General features: G+C 40.3%; 2 protein-coding genes across 2 annotated transcripts in view; both read right to left on the bottom strand.

Annotated features, from left to right (window-relative positions):
• The window catches only part of LOC133421969 (vesicle-fusing ATPase), a 290,608-nt gene that overhangs the window by 80,206 nt on the left and 185,335 nt on the right, over positions 1 to 25,067 (bottom strand). The gene's annotated exons all lie outside the window — the stretch shown is intronic.
• LOC133421947 (cyclin-dependent kinase 5 activator 1-like) lies at positions 3,165 to 13,267 on the bottom strand. The gene is made up of 3 exons (XM_061711759.1): positions 12,716 to 13,267; positions 7,925 to 8,562; positions 3,165 to 5,632 (listed from the first exon to the last, which is right to left on the bottom strand). Exons 2-3 carry the CDS (start codon positions 8,435 to 8,437, stop codon positions 5,141 to 5,143), a joined length of 1,005 nt encoding a protein of 334 aa, XP_061567743.1. The 5' UTR covers positions 8,438 to 8,562; positions 12,716 to 13,267; the 3' UTR covers positions 3,165 to 5,140.

Here is a 25,067-nt window from a genome sequence, read left to right as displayed (position 1 = left end):
TATTCCTTTATAGTCTCTTTTGTTCAGACGAGTGGGCTCATGTTTTTTTTCTTTCCTTTTTACTTTTTTTTATGAAATGATGCGTCTTTAGTATGAGATGGCACAAAAGCTCTGCACTACCTGAGAAGGCAGAGCTTTTTAAAAAATTGAACACAGTTTATTTGCTGAAGTTAGACTTTATGATCTGACATCACCAAGATAAAAGATGCCCCAGAGAGCACTTAGAAGTTAACACGGAAACATTAACTTTAGTGGCTCAGGAGCAGATATCCATATCCTACAAAGGTTAGTATCCCCTCCTTTAATTCTGGGTTTTTGTGGTAGAAGAATAGAGAAATCATCTTATTATAGTGGGTCTTGGTACTGAGCAAAAACAGCCTCAGAAGAACTATGACGTATATCTTTCAGTCCACCGTGCCCTTATTTATTTCACAAAAATGGCAGCACAAAGAAAATGTTGGCAATATTAAGTAACCCCATGGTTACATGTGTTTTCTGGTACTGCCTTTTGCAACAATAAGTTGAACTAGTATTTTCCTGTATGACTTTATCAGTGTGTCACATGGTCATGGAGGAATTATGAGCTGTTCTTCTTCACAACTTTGCTTCTGTTCCTTAAGGTTTTGGTTTGGGCTTTTCCACAGCTCTCTAAAGCATTTCAATCAGGTCCAGGTCTGGACTTTGACCAGACCATTCCACAACACTGATTCTTTCATTAATTAGCCACTCTAGTGTAGCTATGACATGCTTGACATCACTTTGTTGTTGCATGACCCAGTTTGAATGGATCTTCAGCTGCCCAACAGAAAGCATCACGTTAACCAACAGAATCCTTTACTGCACCCAGTGACTGCCAGGGGTCCGGGTCCAGTCAGTCGCTGCAACACAACCCCGTGCTTGGCAGTAAAGTTTCTCCTGAAATGCTGTGGCTGCTTTTGTCCCAAACATGGCATTTGTCATTAAGACTCAACTTTTATACAGGAGAGGTTTTCTCAACTGTTTCAACCAGCCGCTGGTTCAGTCCTCTCAGTGTGCTGTCATGTATTTGTCTGACCACTGAATGGTCGGACCTTGGAATAAATGTGCAGGAATATCCTTTTTTTGGAGGACTGACAAGCGTCGTGATCGTTTCCCACTTGCCGGGTATTTACAAAAATTGATATTTCCCCCTCTACGTTTTGAAAAATACCATAATTTACACAAACTCGCATAAATAGCTGTTAAGGTGCTATGAGCAGCCAAACCTACAGGGGGCAGTGTAACGAGAAGATAAAGTCATGCTAGCCAATCGGAATCCTGGAAAAAAACATCAACAAATGACACGAGTAACTTGCAGTTACTTCCAAGATGAACGAGAGTCTTTCGTTTGGAGTGACAGAGAAGTGGAGTTACTTTTAAGTGTGACTGTGGCAGGGTGGAGGAGCTGCAGCCACTCAGGCTGACGGTACACAGGTGTGGCCCGTCAGCCTCTCCACCCTGCCAGCCTTATAAGGGAGGGTCTGAGGAGCTGCTGCGGACACTGGGAAGCTGCTGCGTCTGTGGGAAAGGTGCTTGTGCACGTGTGGCGGTGATCTTGTTCAATAAAGGGTTCTGCACAAAATTCCGTGTCCTCTCTATCCTGTCGGTCGGGCCCCGTAGCATTCGCCGTGCTACAGTGACGTTAGAATATAAAACAGGTAAAATACAAGAAAATATTGACGGTAGCCAAACAAATTGTAAACACAGGTGTCACACATGACGCTGGTGACGTTTCTGTCGCAAAATGTGACGTTCTGAAGCCTAAATGTCTGTTTCCCTCCTTTTACAAGCAAACGTGAAGACTTTTTGCAAATCTCCACTTTGGCCGGAGTTTTCAGAAATGATCGGTTTTGGTGACTTTGAGTTTTGTTTTCGTGTAAACGAACGGCCAAAACGCATGAAAACACCACTGTTTTTGCTACGTGTAAACGGGGCCCAATACCCACTACAATCAAATGACTTTCACTGTTTTTATTAAAAACACAAATAAAACAAAGACAAAGGATTAAAAGAGGGGGGTATAAGTTGATAAATAACTTGAGTTTGATGTAATTCAAGATAGAAGTATAGACAGCAAAGCCAGGGTTATGTCCCTCATATTCCCTGGTGTTACCTTCGTTTCACATCATAAAGTCTAACTTGGAGCAGTTTAGCGCGGCGACCGCTCAGTCTCTTTTGTAACATGAGGTACAGTGTACCCAACACAAAGCTGCATGCTGGGAAACCTAGAGAAGCACACATGCAGGTCAAACAACTCCGGACCAGACCGGACAAGACTGGACTGGACCGGCTCAGACCAGACTGCAGGGGGGGGGCAATCTGGGTTTCCTGAATGTCCAGGTGGCTGGAGAGCACTGAAGGGAAGGAATGTGGATCCACAAACAAGACCCCCCCTCCAGTGACCACATTTTCTTCAGGTTCGGATGTTTTTTCACATTGGCTGAGACAGATCACGTGATCTGCTCTCTAAAGGTGTCCTGTTGATGCTCACAAGTGTTTCAAAAAACAGCACTCTTTCTTTCTTTCTTTCTTTCTTTCTTTCTTTCTTTCTTTCTTTCTTTCTTTCTTTCTTTCTTTTTCTCTACCAAAAAAGGAATTTAAAGGTTTTTTTTCATTTTTTTCTCCTTCCTTGTTTTTCTTCACCAAAAAAAGAAATCAAAGGATTTTTTTTCTTATTTTTCCCCCTTCCTTATTTTTCTTCACCCAAAAAAAGAAAGTTTTTTTCTTACTTTATTTTCCTCCTATCTTTTTTTCTTTACCAGATAAAAGCAAATTAAAACCTTTTTTTCTTTCTTTCTTTCTTTCTTTCTTTCTTTCTTTCTTTCTTTCTTTCTTTCTTTCTTTCTTTCTTTCTTTCTTTCTTTCTTTCTTTCTTTTTTCTCCACCAAAAAAGGAATTTAAACGTTTTTTTTTTTCATTTTTTTCTCCTTCCTTGTTTTTCTTCACCAAAAAAAGAAATCAAAGGGTTTTTTTTCTTATTTTTCCCCCTTCCTTTTTTTTTCTTTACCCAAAAAAGGAAAAAAGAAATCAAAGGTTTTTTTTTCTTATTTTTCCCCCTTCCTTTTTTTTCTTTACCCAAAAAAATAAAGTTTTTTTCTTCTTTTTTCCCCTTTCTTTCTTTCTTTCTTTCTTTCTTTCTTTCTTTCTTTCTTTCTTTCTTTCTTTCAGCACCAATGTGGAGTGCGGATAAAAGTGCAGGGAAAGAGAACTAAAATGTGCCCTGGAAAAGGTCAGTATTGCATTTTTCCCATGTTTTCCTAAATGTAAACATTTTACGGGAGGGTTAGCTTAACGATTGTTCACCTGTGCCCGGCTAACATTTCACATACCTCTCGGCGTAAAACCAGCTGTCCCCCAGTTCCTGGAGGATTTTACTGGATAAACCCTTAAAATTACAGTACTTTGTATAATATGTGGATGGTTTCTAGTTAGACTGGACTGCGTAGTGTTAGCGCTTGTTGTGGAGTTGACTTATACCTCATCCACACGACGGTGTGTTAGGGCCATTTGGGAAACAAATTGGGGTAAAGTGGAGGCGGAAATTAAAAAATATAGGAAAAAGAGTCCAAAATGATGACTTCTTAAATTCAGAATATCACAAGCCAAAGCAGTAGATATTGATGATTATCGTGGTATTTAGATTCAAAGCTTATTTCCTTTTTGCTAGATCCAAATTTCATCAAGACATTAAATGCAAGCATTTTGTCTCAGATACGTAGCGTCTGTGATGTAATCCAGGAGAGATTACTGCAAACATACGAGATTAGAAACTCAGTCACAGATTGTTTCGCCAAGTTTTCTGAGATTTTAAGTCAGAAATGGTCAGTTTCTAAATTGAGAGTTTCAGAGTCGCTAAAAGTCACTTTATTACTTATTTACTTAAGTAACTCAGAAACTCTGACTGTAGAAGTTTAGACCTTTGAAAATCAAAAATGTTAATTTGTAAAATGAAATTTCTGACATTAGAAGCTCATAAAACCTTGGAGGTTTCTGGATGCTGATAACTTTAAAGAGAAACTGCCATGAACGATGCGGCCATGTTTCAAATATTTGTTGTATTTGTGTGTCTGCAGAACTCAGTCCTGTGGCTGCTGCTGACAAATTAATGCCATGAAGTAATTAAAATGACATCATGTACCTCAAAATACACCACACATTACTTCTCAGATAGTTTATGAAGTCAGAAATACTGAAGCCCCCCCTCCCAAATGGCCTTTTTAACTCTGCTACAGTGTCTAAAGTTGTCAGCAGAGGTCCTCACTGAGCAACTTTGAGTAAATTAAATCTGGGCAGACGAGCAGGAATAAGAAGCTGAGTTGACACACCAGTGGTCGTGTACGAGGACATGACTCCCCTTATAAAATAAGTGGCTGTCAAATGAATCTCGTCTTGTTGAAATGAATTGGTAAGTGGGTCCAGACTTTGAACTGGCATCATAAATGCGTGTGTGTGTGTGTGTGTGTGTGTGTGTGTGTGTGTTTGGCGAATTTCAGATTTGATTTCTTATCTCACTGCAACCAGACGCAGGTCTGCGTGATGCTTGAGTCTGCTCCCGGACCAGAACGTGACAGATATGGAACTAAAACGCTGGGTAACGTCCCAGCGAGACCTCTGACAGATCCAGCCTGGCTGTCGTTGCCCGGGCCCCGTCTCACTGTCGCTGACAAGCTAATGATCGTATCTCAGCTTAAAAACGTGTTATTCTGAGCCGAGCGGCTGGGTGGGTGTACGACGAGCAGCCTGTCAGTCGTGAGGTCGTAATCAGATCCAGTCATGTCGGCTGATGTGCCTGATGCTGAGTCAGCACCACTGCAACACAGATCCTATCTGCTCTGTCGGGGTTAAATTGCCTCAGGTGAGGCACTACGGACCATTTACTGCAAACCTTTTCAGGTTTAGTGCCTCATTTATCAACTCCAATGATTTAAATACCATTTTTACTTCCAGAGGTTTTTCCCCTCTGGGTGACAAAAAGGAAATGAGATGAATTATAAACCAACAGAGACACCAGACACGAGTACTGCTCCAAGGTAGGACTATACTGCTTCACATTGGTCTTCTATACTGTGGACTAGTAACTTTCTATCCTTTCACTTCTTTCTGACCCCCTCCCAGCTCCCTCCTATCGGTCGAGGCCTATGAGGAGTTTAGTCTTCTCCTCCTCCTTCTTGCTCTCATTCTTCAAGTCAGCGAACACCTGGGTGAAGAAGTGCGGGTCGGTGTTGATCTGCAGCATCTTGCCACTCATGCGGTTGATGATCTCCAGGCAGCGGTCCCAGAAGGCTTCCTTCTCCACCTCCACCAGGAAGGGCTTGAGCGGGTAGGAGATCTCGTTGCCCATGTAGGAGTAGGACAGGTAGAGGCAGGTGAGCAGCGACGCCTGCAGCTCGCGCTCCGACGCCAGCTCGGCCGACACCACGTCCCGGCACAGCATGTAGAGGAAGACCACGTTGGCCGGGGTGATGAAGCCCTGGTCCTGCCAGCCCTGCAGGAGCAGGGAGCGGTCCACGCTGCGCAGCCACAGCACCGGGTCCGTCGGGGACAGACGCTTCAGCCGGTAACACCGGCGGCACAGGAACTCGCCCAGGCTGCGCATCAGCTCGCTGGTGGAGGCCTGGGGTCGGGAAAGAAGACTTTATTCAGAGAACTAAAATAAATCATTGCTGGAGAAACTGCAGACGGAATGCTGCTACCACCGCCCTCAGACTCCTGCAAACTGCTCAAAAGTTAATAAAAGATATAATAAGTGGCTTCCCTTTACATTCTTCCACTCTCTCCAGTCTCTGCCTCCTGATTGACGGATCCCCCCTCCCTCTCTTCTCTCATTTCTCTCTTTCTTCCTCCTTTTTATCTATTTACAGGACTGTCTCAGAAAATTATAATATTGTGATAAAGTTCTTTATTTTCTGTAATGCAATTAAAAAAACAAATGTCATACATTCTGGATTCATTACAAATCAACTGAAATATTGCAAGCCTTTTATTATTTTAATATTGATGATTATGGTTTACAGCTTAAGATTAAGATTCCCAGAATATTCTAATTTTTTGAGATAGAATATTTGAGTTTTCTTAAGCTGTAAGCCATGATCAGCAATATTAAAATAATAAAAGGCTTGCAATATTTCAGTTGATTTGTAATGAATCCAGAATGTATGACATTTTTGCATTACAGAAAATAAAGGACTTTATCACAATATTCTAATTTTCTGAGACAGTCCTGTATTTACTTTTGCTTTGTTTTTGGTTGTTTTTTTTTTTGTTTTGCTTTGGGGGGTTTTTTCTCCCCTTTTTATTCATCTATTTTTTTATTTATACTGTGTAGCTTTAATACTTAAATATTACTGAAATAATTTTCATTTATTTGTCATTATTTTTGTTGAATTGTCTAATGTTCTGTTCTTGAATAAAAAAAAACACATCTTAGGAGGTAGACTGTATATCTTTTTTTTATTCCTGTTCTACTGTGCCTTACCCCTTATAAAAATATTAAAACAAAAAAGTTAATAAAAGAAACTGGTGTGTCACGGTTTGTTACTTCCTGTTTTTATTTGTACTTTTATTTATATGTCTTTGTGTTTGAGGCCATGTTTCCACATAGCCAGGTATTTACAAAAACGGATATTTCCCCCTCGACGTTTTGAAAAATACCATAATTTACACGAACCTGCATAAATATCTGTTAAGGTGCTATGAGCAGCCAAACCTACAGGGGGCAGTGTAACGAGAAGATAAAGTCATGCTAGCCAATCAGAATCCTGGGAAAAAACATCAACAAATGACACAAGTAACTTCCAGTTACTTCCAAGATGAACCAGAGTCTTTGGTTTGGAGTGACAGAGAAGTGGAGTTACTTTTAAGTGTGACTTTAGAATATAAAACAGGTAAAATACAAGAAAATATTGACGGTGGCCAAACAAATTGTAAACACAGGTCGCACACATGACGTTGGTGACGTTTCTGTCTCATAATGTGACGTTCTGAAGCCTAAATGTCCGTTTCCCTCCGTTTACAAGCAAACGTGAGTTTTTGCAAATCTCCACTTTGGCCGGAGTTTTCAGAAATGATGGTTTTTGGTTCGACTTTGAGCTTCGTTTTCGTGTAAACGAACGACCAAAACGCATGAAAACACCACCGTTTTTGCTACGTGTAAACGGGGCCTTAGTTCTCGTTTGACGTTCCTGTTTCCCATCTGCCCTGATCGTCAGCACCTGTGTCTCGCTTGATTATATCTGGTCTTGTCTTTCCCCTGCTCCCTGCTGGTCCGTACTGTTTGTTTTCTCCGTGTTTTCTGCTCAGGTTTTTGTAGTTTTTCTGTCAGGAGCGGGGTCCAGATGCAGGATACCAGAAGGCAGGAGTTCCCAAAAACAGTGATTTCTTTGTCAAAACAAAACTAAAAGTGCTGCTGAACAGGATACAAAAACCAGGGCGTAAAACAAGAATAAAAAACTACAAAAACCTGAGCTGAAAACACGGAGGAAACAAACAGAACGGTCCAGCAGGGAGCAGGGAAAAGACAAGACCAGATATACAGAAGGGTTAGCGAGACACGGGTACAGACAATCAGGGCAGATGGAAACAGGAAAGTCAAACCAGAACTGAAACACAAAGACATGCGGTGCGTCCGAAATGCCATACTAAACAGTATATACTAAAAAGTATACTTGAGTTGATGTAGAACGGTAGAATACCAAGGAAAGTCATAGCATGTCTGAGCCAGTTACTTACAGTTACAACACATGTTTATTTCTACAGCATGTAGAAGGAGTGCACTCTGCAGGAAGCCAATACTCTGGAAAGCGTCTAGAGACAACTCTGTTGTATTAGACGCTATATAAATAAAATTGAATTGAATTGAATTGAATACCAATACGTGTTCCACGGTTGCAAAAACAAGGCTAGTTACCTGGACGATGACCCGTTTGGGCGTGCCGGCAGCAGTGGAAGCTTGGATCCCGGGTCCGGTGAGGGAATTCTTCTTGGCAACAACAGTTGCTACGTTTGCCAGGGTCTTGGAGGCGGGGAGGTTGGAGGAGGTAGTGGTGCCGACGGCTGAGGGGTCTACGCTGGACGAGTAAGACGAGAGGTTAGCACACGACTGAGACTTCTTCAGCTTCAGGCTGTCGGAGGCCGACCCGGTGGTGGCGGCGGCGTGGCCCTCCGGAGAGCTGGCTTTGCCCCCGTCCCCCACTTCTGACTGGAGCTTCTTGGAACCCTTCCTCTTGGCCGATACTGCCACGATCCGTTTCCATGGCAAAGAACTAATAATAGAGGGGCGCTTGAGAGACTTGGCCGCCGCCGCGGCGTCCTTGGCGTTCTTGCTGTTCTGGACGGCCGTGTAGTGGCCCACCGTGGCCGGGCCGTCCTCAAACAGCGCCGCCTTGCGGTAGCTGGGAGACAGCGACAGCACCGTACCCATGATGCCTTTGGAGGCTCGGCAGAAGGAGGTGGAATGGTAGAAGAAGTGGAGTAAAAGCTCTTTGACTGGTGAAGACAAAGAGCTTTGAGAGGGTTAAAGAGTGTCACTTCTGCTGGAAACTGAATCTGTGAGGAGAGAGGGAAAATAATATTCTGAATCAGTAACAAGACATGGAAAACAAAGCTAATCTGCAGCAAGAAGTGTATCAAAATGGTATAAAAACAAAATGCAGTGATCTGATAATCTCCCAAACACATAGTTTATTCCCAAAAGAACTTAGAAAAAACATATCAAATGTTTAACCCTTGTACTGTCTTTGGGTCAAAATGACCCAATTCTTCTATCCTTCTTTCCTCCTCCCATGCTCTCTCCTTCATTCTTCCTTTCCTCTTTTCCTCCTTTTTTACCCTCCTTTACTCCTTTTTCTTCCTAACTCCGCTTCGTCATTCGTTCCTTTATTACCTTCTTTGCTTTTCCTTCCTTCTTTCCTTATTTTCTCCATTCCTTCCTTCTTCCCTCCCTTCTTTATTTCCTTTTCTCTATTCTTTCCTTCCTTTCTCCCTTCCTTCCATCTTTTCTCCCTGCTTTCCTCCCTTCCATCTTTTCTCCCTGCTTTCCTCCCTTCAATCTTTTCTCCCTTCCTTACTCCCTTTCCTACTTCCTTCCTTCTTTCCTTCTTTTCTCCTTTCTTCCTTACTTCCTTCTTTCCTTCCTTCCAACTTTTCTCCCTTCCTTCATTCCTTCTTTTCTCCCTTCACCCTCCCTTGACCCAAAGACAGCACAAGGGTTAAACTGAGGAAATGTATTGTCTTGAGAAAGAGAAGGAGGGAAAGAGAAAGAGAGAGAGAGAGAAATAGATATTGAATTATTTTGAATTTGATGGCAGCACATGTGTATCATCAGCCGTTCTGTTAACAAAGCCGGTTAATGTCTGAGGACTGAGGAGACAGATGATCTTCTGCTAAGAACATGTGCTTTTCTAATGGATGCATCATGGAAGATGCAAGGCTTTCCCTGAAAAACGTATGGAAGGAAGCTTGTGTTGCTCTAAAACCCGTCTACATGTTGCATGCAGCATTGACTGTGTTTCCATGCATCAATAACCCTTTTAAAACCTGAATATTAGCAATAACCCGAATTTGCACAACCATGTAAACACCAATAACCCCTTTGAATAACCAGAATTTGCTCATATTGGGGTTTTTAAAAACCTGAATATGACCCCTGGGTTACTCCTTTTAAAACCTGAATATTGGGTCATGTAAACGCCTAACGGAATATCCCCATCAAACGGAACAGGAATTTTTTTTTGCTCATCCTCTGTTCACAAGGAATCCTGGTCTTTTGAGTCCAGGAAGTTCTTATAAACACGGAGAAACACAAGACCAGGAGGAGACTAATCACTTCATAAATGTAATGAAGGATATGAACATTTCTGCATTTGTAGACGGTAGAAAGTACCGGGATAGAAGATTTACAAGAAGGTGAGAGAAAAGTTGCGCGAAGCAGCATTTGTTTTGAATTTGGATACAGGAAAAGAAGCAGAAATGGCGGTAATTGTGTCATCACGTTCTCCGTGCGTCGCTGGTTTGATCCAGATATCCCAAATGATTAATCACCATGTAAACAGGGATAACCCTGTTTGCTCACGCATGGAAACAGATTATTCCCAATGTTTCAGTAACCGGAATATTGACCTTAACCCAAATTTTGCCTGCATGTAAACGTAGTAATTGATGTTTCCTTTCCACATGTGCAAGGTGTCCACACCACAGACTCTTATCCACCCCAAACCATCAGCCATTTAGGCTTTTGGACTGAGTGTTGTAACCAAGCCAGATCTTCCCTTTCCTCTTTAGTCTGGAGAATATAGAGCTCATGATTGTCTAAAAGAATTCCAACTTTGAATTCAACTGGCTACAGAGCAGTTTTGAACTTTGCTCTAGTCCATATTCAGCCTCATCCCAGAGATGACAGCGGTGTGTCTGGATCACATCCACCTGCTCTTCTGTTGCATGTTGTGGATGGAGAAGCTGGCCGTGTTCTTAGTGATTTCTGGAAGTGTTTCCAAGACCATACAGGACTGTCTCAGAAAATTAGAATATTGTGATAAAGTCCTTTATTTTCTGTAATGCAAAAATGTCATACATTCTGGATTCATTACAAATCAACTGAAATATTGCAAGCCTTTTATTATTTTAATATTGCTGATCATGGCTTACAGCTTAAGAAAACTCAAATATCCTATCTCAAAAAATTAGAATATTCTGGGAATCTTAATCTTAAACTGTAAACCATAATCAGCAATATTATAATAATAAAAGGCTTGCAATATTTCAGTTGATTTGTAATGAATCCAGAATGTATGACATTTTTGTTTTTTTAATTGCATTACAGAAAATAAAGGACTTTATCACAATATTCTAATTTTCTGAGACAGTCCTGTACAAAAGCTTACATTTTTAAATCAGGTCTAATTGTCTTTGCTTTCTGTCCCTTCAGCATTTGCAGCAAGATGTTGAATATCTTCTATAAGTCTGCTGCGGAGAGTTCACATCGGCAGTCATCTGTTGTTCATTAGACATGGAAATGTCCTCCAAGAGTTGTGGAATCAGGGTTTTAAAGAGGACATTTTAAAATATCTATAATTCTTTACTATTAGTTCTCTTACTCTCTTACTTATTAGTTCTCTCACTACCTCAAACTGCTGCACCTTAAAATGTTTATAATTTTTGTACATAAAAATTCCACATTTGACTATTGTTCATTTGTTTATTGTTCACCTTTAATACCATAGAGAGCGAAACTACCGGAGTCAAATTCTTTGTTGAACAATGTTCGAACCTGGCCAATAAAGCTGATTCTGATTCTGATTCTGATTCTGATTCTTAGGAGACTTTTCTGAGTGTCTACATTCTCACCATCTCATAGATGCGTAAATAGATAATTGTTTGTTTGGGTCAACTTTAAATAAAACCTATCTACATATATGTATATAAAATCAAATACATAACCAAATAAAGGAATAGGCGTAAACAAATGCTTATTTTTTGCCTACCCTATTCAAACAGTAACCATAGAGGGTTAGGTTGAGACTAATGTAATCTGCAGGTGAAGCTACCTTGCTGCTGTCCATGATGATTAAGCAAATTTCATGCAAGGAACACCATGAACGTTTGTGCTTACTGACTTTTCCAAAGATTTAACTGTCTGGTTCAAACATTCAGTATTTATTGTTAATAATTCTAACTAAAGCTGTATCTTTCAAGACCTCAGGTTAATTTGAAACAACAAAACAAACCTTCACAATGTCTTAATAGAGTGTAACTGAAGAGATCATTTGGGTCCATTAGCAGCTTTCTTTCAGCTACAAAGATTACATTTGTCTTCCAGTCACTGAGCTGGCCTTGTTTAATGCTGGCAAAAAAAAAGAAGATGCTAATAACTGCTTCTCCAATTCATCAGCACACTGACTTCCTCACAGTGATGGAAAACAACCCTGATGTTGCTGTTTTGAATCAGGACATCTGACAAAAGTTCCTTCTCTGACTAAAAAATCTTGAGATGCTGAAAGCTCCTAAAAAAATGTTGCAGTATACTTTGAGTAAGATTTTAGTTTGTCCCTTTCAAGGTCATAGATCTTACGCGTTTGTTTGTTTGGATTAATGGGGAATTAATGAAGAATGTAATTGAAGGGAATGTAACAGAGGTCCACATTGCATTCTAATTCACAAAGCCTTTGTTTAATTTCTATTCTTTTAAAATAGTATCTTTAATTCCAACACTGAGCAGAACATGTCTCTCTGCTGTACATGTTCTCTCTGAGATGTATGAAGTGAACAGCCACACAGTCAGGTGACATTCCATCGGAAGACATGCCGTTTGTCTTTTCCTAAAGCCGCATAGGAGGCTGTGCTGTTGTCTGCTGTCTGTCCCCCGCACGGCCTCCGCTCTTCACGGCTCTTATATAAGAGCCAAGATAAAGGCCATGCAGGCAGGAAAAAGAAATGTGCGCAAGCATCCATCTTAGCTTCAAAATGGAAGCCTTGAATCCACCCCCACTCCCTCCCTCCCTGCAAAAACACAAGACGGCTTCAGAAACGTCAGCTGATGCGCTTTCACACATCCAAAATGACCGCACACTGTCCATACTGAGTGATGCTTAGCCAATGTGTTGCTTACGACCGTTCTCTCGGTCTGCTCCTTGAGCTTTTTTGTATTTCCTCAGCTTCAAAAAGAATATATCACCACATACAGCATCCCTCTGTGTTTGCCTACCTTCTAATTCATCCACCTTTTTGTGAAATCCATGTGTCACAACCTGAGCCCCGCTGCTGATTTGGTCCCCAGCAGAAATCCACAGCGACACCAGGAGCCTTTCAGGGCGTCCAAACGGCTCAGTCCCTTAGAATAACCTAAATAAACCCCGCCAAAAGCGTCACAGCTCGACAGGTTGGTCTTCTAAGTGGGTTTCTGTCTTCTTCAAATAGTCAGTAAAATCTTCATCTAAGAGTCCCTCACTCGTCGATGCGGAATATAAGTGAAAAAACGGTACGAATGTGCGCTTCACTCCATCGCTCGGAGCGAGTGGAAAAATGTCTTCCATTGAGAAGCGCAGATCTAGACGCTCGCCGCCGTTGATGTCCCGCTACGATGCTCTCGGCTCAGACAAGCCTCCCCGAGACCTAAATAACCCAACAGGTATCAACTGAAAAATCTAAATCAACACAATAACTGAGAAATGAAGAGGGGGGAAAAAAGAGGTCACTATCGAATCCAAAAATAGATGGCTGGTTATTCCCCCGGCTATGCGAACCTGCCATAGATAGGAAGAGAGAGACAGAGAGACTCCGCTGTGATGCGGGCATCTGCAGTTATTCGGGTTGGATGTGGGAGAGGAAACGGCGCCCTGTGATTGGCTCGTGGCGGGATGCTGCCGCGCGTCGCCGTCGCAGCCGCGTCGCTGAAGCGATTGGCCGCCAGCGCGGCGCAGCCTATCGGCGGGTCGCTGTCCGCGGTGCTGAAGCGCCGGTCGCTGTCCGCGGTGCTGAAGCGCCGGTCGCTGTCCGCGGTGCTGAAGCGCCGGTCGCTGTCCGCGGTGCTGAAGCGCCGGTCGCTGTCCGCGGTGCTGAAGCGCCGGTCGCTGTCCGAGGTGCTGAAGCGGTGGGTCGCTGTCCGCGGTGCTGAAGCTCCGGCCGCTGTCCGCGATGCTGAAGCGGCTGCTGGCCAAACCTGTCCAAGCCACCGCACAGGCGAGTGAGGCCGAAGCGGGCGGCTCTGGAGCACCGCAATGGATTTCTGTGAATCAGCCTGAAGCCCATCAACACCCATTCATGAATGTCAACAATAAGTTTCATGGTGTCTTGTTTCATGGTCATCGTGTGCAGGGGCACCTCCAAAAATGTTTCTTAGGGGGGGCCAGATGGGACCACCTAAATTCTTGGGATGGACACCAAAACTAAAAGCCATCATTACAGGATTTTATTATACTGTTGTAGTATACAGGCTCAGAAATACTTCTTTTTTTTAACTTTCTAACTTGTCTGCATATACATTAATGGCTAATGCCATGTTGGTAAAAGGCATATATATATATATATATATATAATATAATATATATATAACCTAAGTATAAATAAATATATAACCTAATATATATATATATATATATATATATATATATATATATATATATATATATATATATATATATATATATATGCCTTAGGTGAATATATTGAATGAAACTCCGAATATATTGAATGAACCCCAAATATCAAATGAACCTTGAATATATTGAATATATTGAATGAACCCTCGAATATATTGAATGAACCTTGAATATATTGAATGAACCTTGAATATATTGAATGAACCCCAAATATATTGAATGAACCTTGAATATATTGAATGAACCTTGAATATATTGAATGAACCCCGAATATATTGAAGGAACCCCGAATATATTGAATGAACCCCCGAATATATTGAATGAACCTTGAATATATTGAATGAACCCCCGAATATATTGAATGAACCTTGAATATATTGAATGAACCTTGAATATATTGAATGTACCCCGAATATATTGAATGAACCTTGAATATATTGAATGAACCTTGAATATATTGAATGAACCTTGAATATATTGAATGTACCCCTGAATATATTGAATTAACCTTGAATATATTGAATGAACCCCGGATATATTGAATGAACCTTGAATATATTGAATGTACCCCTGAATATATTGAATGAAGCTTGAATATATTGAATGAACCCTGAATATATTGAATGAAGCTTGAATATATTGAATGAACCTTGAATATATTGAATGAACCCTGAATATATTGAATGAAGCTTGAATATATTGAATGAACCTTGAATATATTGAATGAACCTTGAATATATTGAATGAACCCTGAATATATTGAATGAACCTTGAATATATTGCATGAACCCCGAGTATATTGAATGAACCCCCGAATATATTGAATGAACCTTAAATATATTGAATGAACCCCCGAATATATTGAATGAACCCCGACTATATTGAATGAACCTTGAATATATTGAATGAACCCCCGAGTATATTGAATGAAGCTTGAATATATTGATGAAGCTTGAATATATTGAATGAACCCAGAATATATTGAATGAACCTTGAATATATTGCATGAACCTTGAATATATTGAATGAACCCCCGAATATATTGAATGAACCCCGAATATATTGAATGAACCTTGAATATATTGAATGAACCCTGAATATATTGAATGAGCCCCCAAATATATTGAATGAACCCTGAATATATTGCATGAACCCCGAATATATTGAATGAACCCCCGAATATATTGAATGAACCTTGAATATATTGAATGAACCCCGAATATATTGAATGAACCTTGAATATATTGAATGAACCCCGAATGTACTGAATGAACCTTGAATACATTGAATGAACCTTGAATATATTGAATGAACCCTGAATATATTGAATGAACCTTGAATATATTGAATGAACCCTGAATATATTGAATGAACCTTGAATATATTGCATGAACCCCGACTATATTGAATGAACCCTGACTATATTGAATGAACCCCGAATATATTGAATGAAGCTTGAATATATTGAATGAACCCAGAATATATTGAATGAACCTTGAATATATTGCATGAACCCCGAGTATATTGAATGAACTCCCGAATATATTGAATGAACCTTGAATATATTGAATGAACCTTGAATATATTGAATGAACCTTGAATATATTGAATGAACCCCGAATATATTGAATGAACCTTGAATATATTGAATGAACCTTGAATATATTGAATGAACCCCCGAATATATTGAATGAACCTTGAATATATTGAATGAACCCCCGAATATATTGAATGAACCTTGAATATATTGAATGAACCCCCGAATATATTGAATGAACCTTGAATATATTGAATGAACCGCCGAATATATTGAATGAACCTTGAATATATTGAATGAACCCCCGAATATATTGAATGAACCTTGAATATATTGAATGAACCTTGAATATATTGAATGAACCCCCGAATATATTGAATGAACCTTGAATATATTGAATGAACCGCCGAATATATTGAATGAACCCCCGAATATATTGAATGAACCTTGAATATATTGAATGAACCTTGAATATATTGAATGAACCCCGAATGTACTGAATGAACCTTGAATACATTGAATGAACCTTGAATATATTGAATGTACCCCTAAATATATTGAATGAACCTTGAATATATTGAATGTACCCCTAAATATATTGAATGAACCTTGAATATATTGAATGAACCTTGAATATATTGCATGAACCCCGACTATATTGAATGAACCCTGACTATATTGAATGAACCTTGAATATATTGAATGAACCCCCAAATATATTGAATGAACCCCGAATATATTGAATGAAGCTTGAATATATTGAATGAACCTTGAATATATTGAATGAACCTTGAATATATTGAATGAACCTTGAATATATTGCATGAACCCCGAATATATTGAATGAACCCTGAATATATTGAATGAACCTTGAATATATTGCATGAACCCCGACTATATTGAATGAACCCTGACTATATTGAATGAACCTTGAATATATTGAATGAACCCCCGAATATATTGAATGAACCCCGAATATATTGAATGAAGCTTGAATATATTGAATGAACCCAGAATATATTGAATGAACCTTGAATATATTGCATGAACCCCGAGTATATTGAATGAACTCCCGAATATATTGAATGAACCTTGAATATATTGAATGAACCTTGAATATATTGAATGAACCGCCGAATATATTGAATGAACCTTGAATATATTGAATGAACCCCCGAATATATTGAATGAACCGCCGAATATATTGAATGAACCGCCGAATATATTGAATGAACCTTGAATATATTGAATGAACCTTGAATATATTGAATGAACCCCCGAATATATTGAATGAACCTTGAATATATTGAATGAACCTTGACTGACGTCATCATTACCGCCATCTTGTACATCATATTTGCTGCTGCTGAAAATATGAGCGAGTCAGCTCGCAATCTAGCCACAGAAACCAGAGGAAAGAATATCAGCATCAGGTTATAACATGAAACATTTATTGTTAGAACAATAAACGTTTCACGTTATAACGTGATATCTTTCACGTTATTACAATATACAAACTTATCACGTTATAACATGATAGTTTATTGTTAGAACAATATACTATTAATCACGTGATACGTTTGTTGTTGTGGCTGTGACTACTGATATGCATTTTGCCCAAATGATTTGGGACTAAGACTATGATTTGGGAGCATTACTGACGATAGAATCTATGTGACCGACAAGAGTTTTTTTGTTTTTTTTTATTGAGGCAAGTGGGTGGCCAGCAAATTTATAGGGGGGGCCATGGCCCCCCCTACAAATAGTTTAATTCAGAATTATTTAATTCGGAATAATTCATTCCAAATTAAAAAACATAATGTAACCGTGATGAGTTGGTGGATACAAGTGGCAGAAATGAGCTTGGTCATCCGGCAGGTGCTCAGACTAGAACCGCTGCTCCTCCGCGTTGAGAGGAACCAGATGAGTTTGCTCAGGCATCTGGTGAGGATGCCAACTAGACGTCACCCTGGCAGCTCTTCCAGACATGTCCCACTAGGAGGAGACCCCCTGGGAAGACCCAGGACACTCTGGAGGAACTATGCTGGCCTGGGTGTTAGGAAACGGTTGTTGTCAGACCCAGATGTAGGAGAGCAGGAGGCAGGAGTTCTCAAAAAACAATGATTTATTAACAAAAAGCGCTGCTGAGCAGGAATACAAAAAGCCAGAACTCAAACAAGAACCAAAAACTACAAAACCTTGGAAGACTCGGGAAAACACGGAGGGAGGAAACAGTACAGCAGGGTGCAGGGAAAGACAAGACCAGATATACACAAGGGCTAATGAGACACAGGTGCAGACAATCAGAGCAGATGGGAAACAGGAACATCAAACAAGAACTGAAACACAAAGGCCGTTTCCGAAACCACATACTGTACTACTAGTACGTACTGATTTTGCCAAAATGTAGTATGTAGTATACTGTATGTGAACAGAAGCAAAATCTGCAGTGTGCGAAAAATACCCGGATGTCTTACTGATTTGGCAAAAATCTGCAGCATGCATCAAACCAGTCTACCTCGCCTACTATATCCCAGAATGCAATGCTGCATCAGACCAGTCTACCTCGCCTACTATATCCCAGAATGCAATGCGCCCTTCGCCGGACAGCGCATTTATTTTTAATTTTTTACAAGCTTTATTGAGAAAACACAAGTGCAATACAAAACAGCGGCGATCAAACAGCACAATTTTGTGATGGCAGAAAGGACTAGTTGCACCGTGGAGAGGGAGAACGGGGAATATAAATGTAAGTAACGTTAATATATAACTTTTTTAAGTCAATTTAGTGTAAGGACAATGATTAAAAATTGTGACAAAGCTACGTTGCCTATTTGTAATGAATGTAGAACTTGGCATATTTGTCCTAATAACGTTAATACAAAGCGATAACGTAACGTTAAGTCGGCTAAAGTAACGTTATCGTTAACGATAGAGAGCTGTCAAGAAGAAAACAACATATAACTTCAAATCTATTTGTTGTTATTAGAGACAGAGCAGACACCGAGGGGCTGATAATCTGGTGATCCGCCGACGAAGCCTCTTCAGTGGGCGGCCAAATGCTGCCCAAAAAGGATTTGAGTAAGTTAGGTTTTTAATAGTGTGTTAGGTTTTTGTTAGTTATCTTAGCGTGCTTGCTAGGTAAATAAAAGTGATTTATGTGTTATGACAACGTTATATATCAGGAGTTCGTTGTATTTTCATGAAATAACTACTTTTCATTGCTGTGTTTTGACAGAGAATTTGTCCGGGAGCTGAAATAAATAGGAGATGCAGAGAGAGCGTATGGACAAGGAGGAGAAGATGGAGAGAGAGCGACTCGACAGATACAGCAGCCATCCATTGTTGATGGCTATATCAGCCATTTGCCAAAAGAGGCACATGTACCACCAGTGTGATTTTGCAGGGGTGCGGTACAAGGCCACCATCATGTCAGCAAGGTCAACTCCTCCCATGTGGACATTGTATTGTGACACAATGTTTGGACAAGGAACACCAACTCTTCTTCTCTTCTCTCCCTAGCTGTCACCTGAATCCCTTGGCTTTTTTCAGTAGAACTATCCTCACTTGCTGCCGCTATCTCTTGCTGCCTGAAAATGACTTCCTCATCTTCATCACTGACTAAGTCTGAGTCTGAGTCTGAAGAGCTTGCAGGGATCTCCTCATTCACTCTCATCCTCGTTCTCATTTTTGTACCCGCCTTTATTTTGCCATAAAAAGAGCTAACTGTGATGCCCTGCAGGAAAATATATAGAACAAAATATATGGTTATACTGTCATAATGTACATACATGTACATGATAATATCTGTCTTTGCAGTGAATATTAACATATCTTGCAGTTTTAAACTAAATTTTGAATAATACACATTGACCAACTTTCTACCATTTCTACCCCTAATCTGGCAACGTATCTTGTGGGATACATACATTTCAAAAGTTGCTAAATAACACTACAAACAGTTAGAACATGTTTTCTTCATTAGCACATTATGACAACAGTCATAATTAGTTTTATGAATTTATATTATTGTTTTATTGAAAATAACTATGATTATTAGGTAATTACTTATCCTCTGGGAAGCAGGTCCTGCACCACTGGCAGCCATGATGATTTCTGATCAGGCTGACTAAACGATGACATATAACCTGAACCAAATCATGTGACCTACATACTAACACAAGACAAGACTTTTGATATATGATAACTTAATTGGTGAAAACCTCCAATCATGCCCCCTACAGGATGTTAAAAACGTTGTATCTCCTGGTGCACGATGCCTGTTTAAAGGCAGTTGGACTTGACAGTGACCCGTACAGTTACCCCAAGAACCAGTGGTCCATGGACATTAATATTTGGTACAGTTACCCCAAGAACCAGTGGTCCATGGACATGAATATTTGGTACAGTTACCCCAAGAACCAGTGGTCCATGGACATGAATATTTGGTACAGTTACCAAGAACCAGTGGTCCATGGACATTAATATTTGGTACAGTTACTCCAAGAACCAGTTGTCCATGGACATTAATATTTGGTACAGTTACCAAGAACCAGTGGTCCATGGACATTAATATTTGGTACAGTTACTCCAAGAACCAGTTGTCCATGGACATTAATATTTGGTACAGTTACCAAGAACCAGTGGTCCATGGACATTAATATTTGGTACAGTTACCAAGAACCAGTGGTCCATGGACATTAATATTTGGTACAGTTACCCCAAGAACCAGTGGTCCATGGACATGAATATTTGGTACAGTTACCAAGAACCAGTGGTCCATGGACATTAATATTTGGTACAGTTACCAAGAACCAGTGGTCCATGGACATTAATATTTGGCCACGAATCCAGTTCCCTGATATTTATACGTACTTCATTTCTACGCTAGAAATACACGAAGCAAAGCTTGAAGGCTTACAAAAGTCTTGACGCTTGGTCCGACTTCAAGGCAGGATTTGTTATAGAAATTAAAGTAATGAGGACACCGAACTTTATGATTTGACCGTTTAACGTTAGCTACCCAAAAATCCAACATTACCTGATACAAAATGGGAACCGCAAATCCACATTTCGGTGCCTGGAATCCAGTTGTTTCTGTGAATTACAGAGGTCCATTTGTCTCTCTTAAGCTTATTTTTCGGCAGTCTGTAAAACGATAACTCTGATTTCTTGCTAAATCTATGAGTACAGTCGATCGCACAACAGCTCTTTCACATTTTAGATGGTCGCATTTGTGAAGTCATGCACATTCCCTCTATAAAAAGTGAGTAAAGTTGATTGTGTTTCAAGATTAAACAGCTACGTTATCACCAGACTGCATCTTCTGCTCACTGTGCAAACTGGAGATGGACCCCATATCTCTCGTATTGGGTATCCCAGCACAACACTTAACATCAAAACATAATCGGAGGCTGTATGTATTCTTATTTATGCAGCAAGGAAGAATATTTTATTGCAGTGGATCAATGAAAAAGTACCAACTGTTAAAGGGATTGTGACATGAAAAACAAATTTTTCTTGATTTTTTTGTGTTTTGTTGGGTGTCTTGACATCAATTACACCCAAAAAACAACGAACTTTTAACATTCAGTGTATTGTGTGCTTTCTGGGATTTTCCGCATAACTGTGCAAAAACGGCGCATGTGGTTTGGTGGCGGGTCGTTACGTATAGACCCGCTAAATCACCGCCCCCTCCACCCAGCTCCCTGTCTCCTCTCCTCTCCATTTATGGTTCCGCGTTACACCGACGCAGAGCCTACGGCGTAGGGTTACGCGGCGACGCGCACCTTACGCTGAACCCACGGCGTAGGCTCTGCGTCGATTTAACGCGGAACCATAAATGAGGCTTAACACGGAGCAGTTTAGAGCCTCTTTTGTTCTAATCACCGGAGGAAAACTGCTAAGAAGACCCGCGGCCACTGACTGGACTTAAGATAAGGGGACACTGCTGCTTGCATGCCTTTATTTTTATGATTGTTTGCTGTGGTTCGCCCTTCTGCTTTTCCGTGCATGCTTCGCCTGTCGCTCCCGGCTTAACTCTCCGACGCCGCTGTGAGCGTATGGCTGGAGGAGGAGGAGGTTTGGAGGAGGAGCGGCGCAATGATTGACAGGAAAGGGGGGAAAGGAAGCGTTTTTCACGGCGCAAAAAAACACTGTAATAAAAAGCCAGGAAGTACTAGAGTACTAGAGTGAAGTTTTTCTTGTTACACTCTTTTAGACACATTTGAGGGATGTTGGCCAAGACTTTTAATAGTGTTAAAAGCATGTTAAAAATGATGTCACAATACCTTTAAAGGCTGGCAGAGAGTGGTGTTGGATCTGGTGCCATTAGAGAACCTTACGTGTATATTACATTCAAAAACAGACCAATTCTATAAAGTTTGGGAGCCCTACTTGAACTAATACAATAAAAATATTGTTTAAAAAAAAAGAAATAAAAGTACAACAATTCAAAAATGCCGGAAACAGTAATTTCAAGTGTGTCAAAGGATAGAGTTTAAAATCTTACTGCTGGTCTACAAAGACCTGAATGGTCTTGGACCAAAATACATGGTTGATCTGTTAGTTCCTATGAAGCTCCCAGACCCCTGAGGTTCATCTGGATCTGTTAGTTCCTATGAAGCTCCCAGACCCCTGAGGTTCATCTGGATCTGTTAGTTCCTATGAAGCTCCCAGACCCCTGAGCTTCATCTGGATCTGTTAGTTCCTATGAAGCTCCCAGACACCTGAGGTTCATCTGGATCTGGTTTGTTGTGGTTCCAGAACCAGAACCAAGCAAGGTTCATCAGCGTTCAGTTATTCTGCTCCTCACCGGTGGAACAAACTTCCTGTAGACCTGAGGTCTGCTGCAACTGTAGATCCTTTAAATCAGGATAAAAACATTACTGTTTACTGAAGCTACTCTTAAATTAAATACTTACCTGCTGTACTCTACTGCCCTTACTTTTTACCAACTTGTGCTTTTTATCGTTTTACCTCTTTTCTTATCATTTTATTTCATTTTATTTGTTATTTAAGTTTTTAATACTTGTTGGAAACCGCGCAGTTATGGATAAGCCCTGAATGCAGGCATTGTGACGTAGAATTGTCAAATTGGTTTAATTCACCGTATGAATTGTTACAGATTACTTTTGTAATACTGTATTTGACCGGGTCTTTGTACGTTTTGACCGTATTGAAACATAATTCTTGCCATTGTAAGAATGAGATGTACCTGCTGGATCTACTGCCCTTACTTTTTAACAACTTGTTCTTTTTATTATTTTACCTCTTTTCTTATCGTTTTATTTCATTTTATTTGTTATTTAAGTAAGTAAGTAAGTAAGTAAGTAAACTTTATTTGTAGAGCGCTCTTCACAGACCATGGTCACAGAGCGCTTCACAGTTAAAATAAAAACACAGTTAAGGGATACATACAAATTTAAGATTAAAAGGCCAAGACAACACATTTACAATCATAACAGCCCCAAGACAATTAGGCAAAAGCCTGCACAAATAAAAAGGTCTTTAGTTGCCTTTTGAAGGAGTCAACAGACTCCATGGAACGCAGAGAGAGTGGAAGATCGTTCCAAAGCCTGGGAGCAACGGCCTGGAAGGATCGGTCTCCTCTGGAGTACGAGGAACCATCAGCAGATTCTGATCCACAGACCTCACAGAGCTGGGGTGTAGGGCTGGATCAGATCGCTGATGTAAGGTGGAGCCTGACCATGCAAAGCTCTGAAAGTTAAAACCAGAATTTTAAAATTGACCCTAGAGGAAACTGGCAGCCAATGAAGAGCTTTGAGAATAGGGGTTATGTGTGACCTCCTATTAGCGCGGGCCAGAATTCTTGCTGCGGAATTCTGCACTAGCTGCAGGCGAGACAGCTCCTTCTTGTTTAGACAAGAGAACAAACTGTTACAGTAGTCCAAACGCGAGGACACAAATGCGTGAATGACCAGCTCCAAATCCTTTTGCGACAACATTTTCCTGAGTTTCGAAATATTCCTCAGATGAAAAAAGCAGTTCCTTGTCAGCTGTTTGCAGTGTTGCACTATGACATGTCTTTGTCAAACACAACACCCAGGTTTCTTAGGCTCGGTTTAACAGACTGGCCCAAGTCACCCAAATACTGGTTAATCCCAGGAATGGAGGCATCAGGGGCAATAACCAGGGTTTCAGTTTTGTCTACGTTTAGCTGCAAGGTGTTCACATTTAGCCATTGTTTTATCTCCACCAAGCAATGGACTAGGGAATTTAGCCTGTGGAGCTCAGTAGGCTTGAAAGAGCAGTACAGCTGAATATCATCAGAGACATCTGTGGTAAGAGACATCAGGAAAACTCTGGATGATTTTTCCCAAGGGGATCAAATACAACAAAAATAATAAAGGACCCAAAACAGAACCTTGGGGGACTCCACACAAAAGATCTGCTGACCCAGACCTTATTTGGTTAGCTGTAACACTAAAGCTACGCCCAGAAAGGTATGACGAGAACCACTGTAGAACTGAACCTGACATTTACTGTTTAATTGTGTCTTGGCGCTTTTAATGTTGATGTAAAGCACTTTGAATGACCTTGTGTTGAATTGTGCTGTACAAATAAACTTGCCTTGCCTTTCTCGGGATGCTGAGAGCTGACTGAACGTCCAGTAAATGATGAAGATGATCATAAACAGAGCAAGTGATGAAGAGGAGGACACGCCGCACAAAAATACACGGGGTCTTATTGACGTCTTGAGTAATTCTGCCTTAAATCGTCTTTTTCTTTTTGTCACGTTGTTGTAATTATACGCTCTTCAATTCAGCCAGTACATTTCTTTTCGGTGGAAAGTTTCCTGCCTGCTCAAAGTTTGGAGTAATATCACATCTCACACTTCACATGCCATGAGTTTCTAATATTTTCACTTATTTAAAGGTTAATATACTCTACATCAGCAAAGTAGCTTTGCAGGCAAGCGTACCAAAATCAGTGTTTAATCTTAAACTGTGAAACCACGTTATATTTCTGGAAATAACCCCACCTGATAACTTCCACACAAATAAATGCAATATTCTGAAAACATTACAAATGGGTTTGTAATATTCTCCATATTCACCAAATATTCCACAAATTCAAAATACTCCAGGATGTTAAAAAGAAAAGAAAAGAAAAGAAAGGTTTTTTTGTGTTGAATTGTGCTGTACAAATAAACTTGCCTTGCCTTCAAGTGTTGTGCTTAACGTGAAGGTTTTCAAAGGAAAGTGTAGGAGAGAGGAAGTAATCATTTCTAGATTAAGATTAGGTCATACTAGTTTAAAATCAACTCTATATTTAATGGCTAAGTATGAGGTAGAAAGGAAGGTTTTAAGAGACAGGGTGTACGAGCTGGGACAGGAATGGAGTTTAGTAGGGTTATTAGGGAGGAGTGAGGTGATGAGGGATTGTTATAAATTTGTTGG

This window comes from Cololabis saira, chromosome 21 (genome assembly GCF_033807715.1).
Source record: "Cololabis saira isolate AMF1-May2022 chromosome 21, fColSai1.1, whole genome shotgun sequence".
Lineage (NCBI taxonomy): Eukaryota > Metazoa > Chordata > Actinopteri > Beloniformes > Belonidae > Cololabis > Cololabis saira.
The sequence above is the reverse complement of the archived record's forward strand: the minus strand, read 5'-3'. Positions and strand labels throughout refer to the sequence as shown.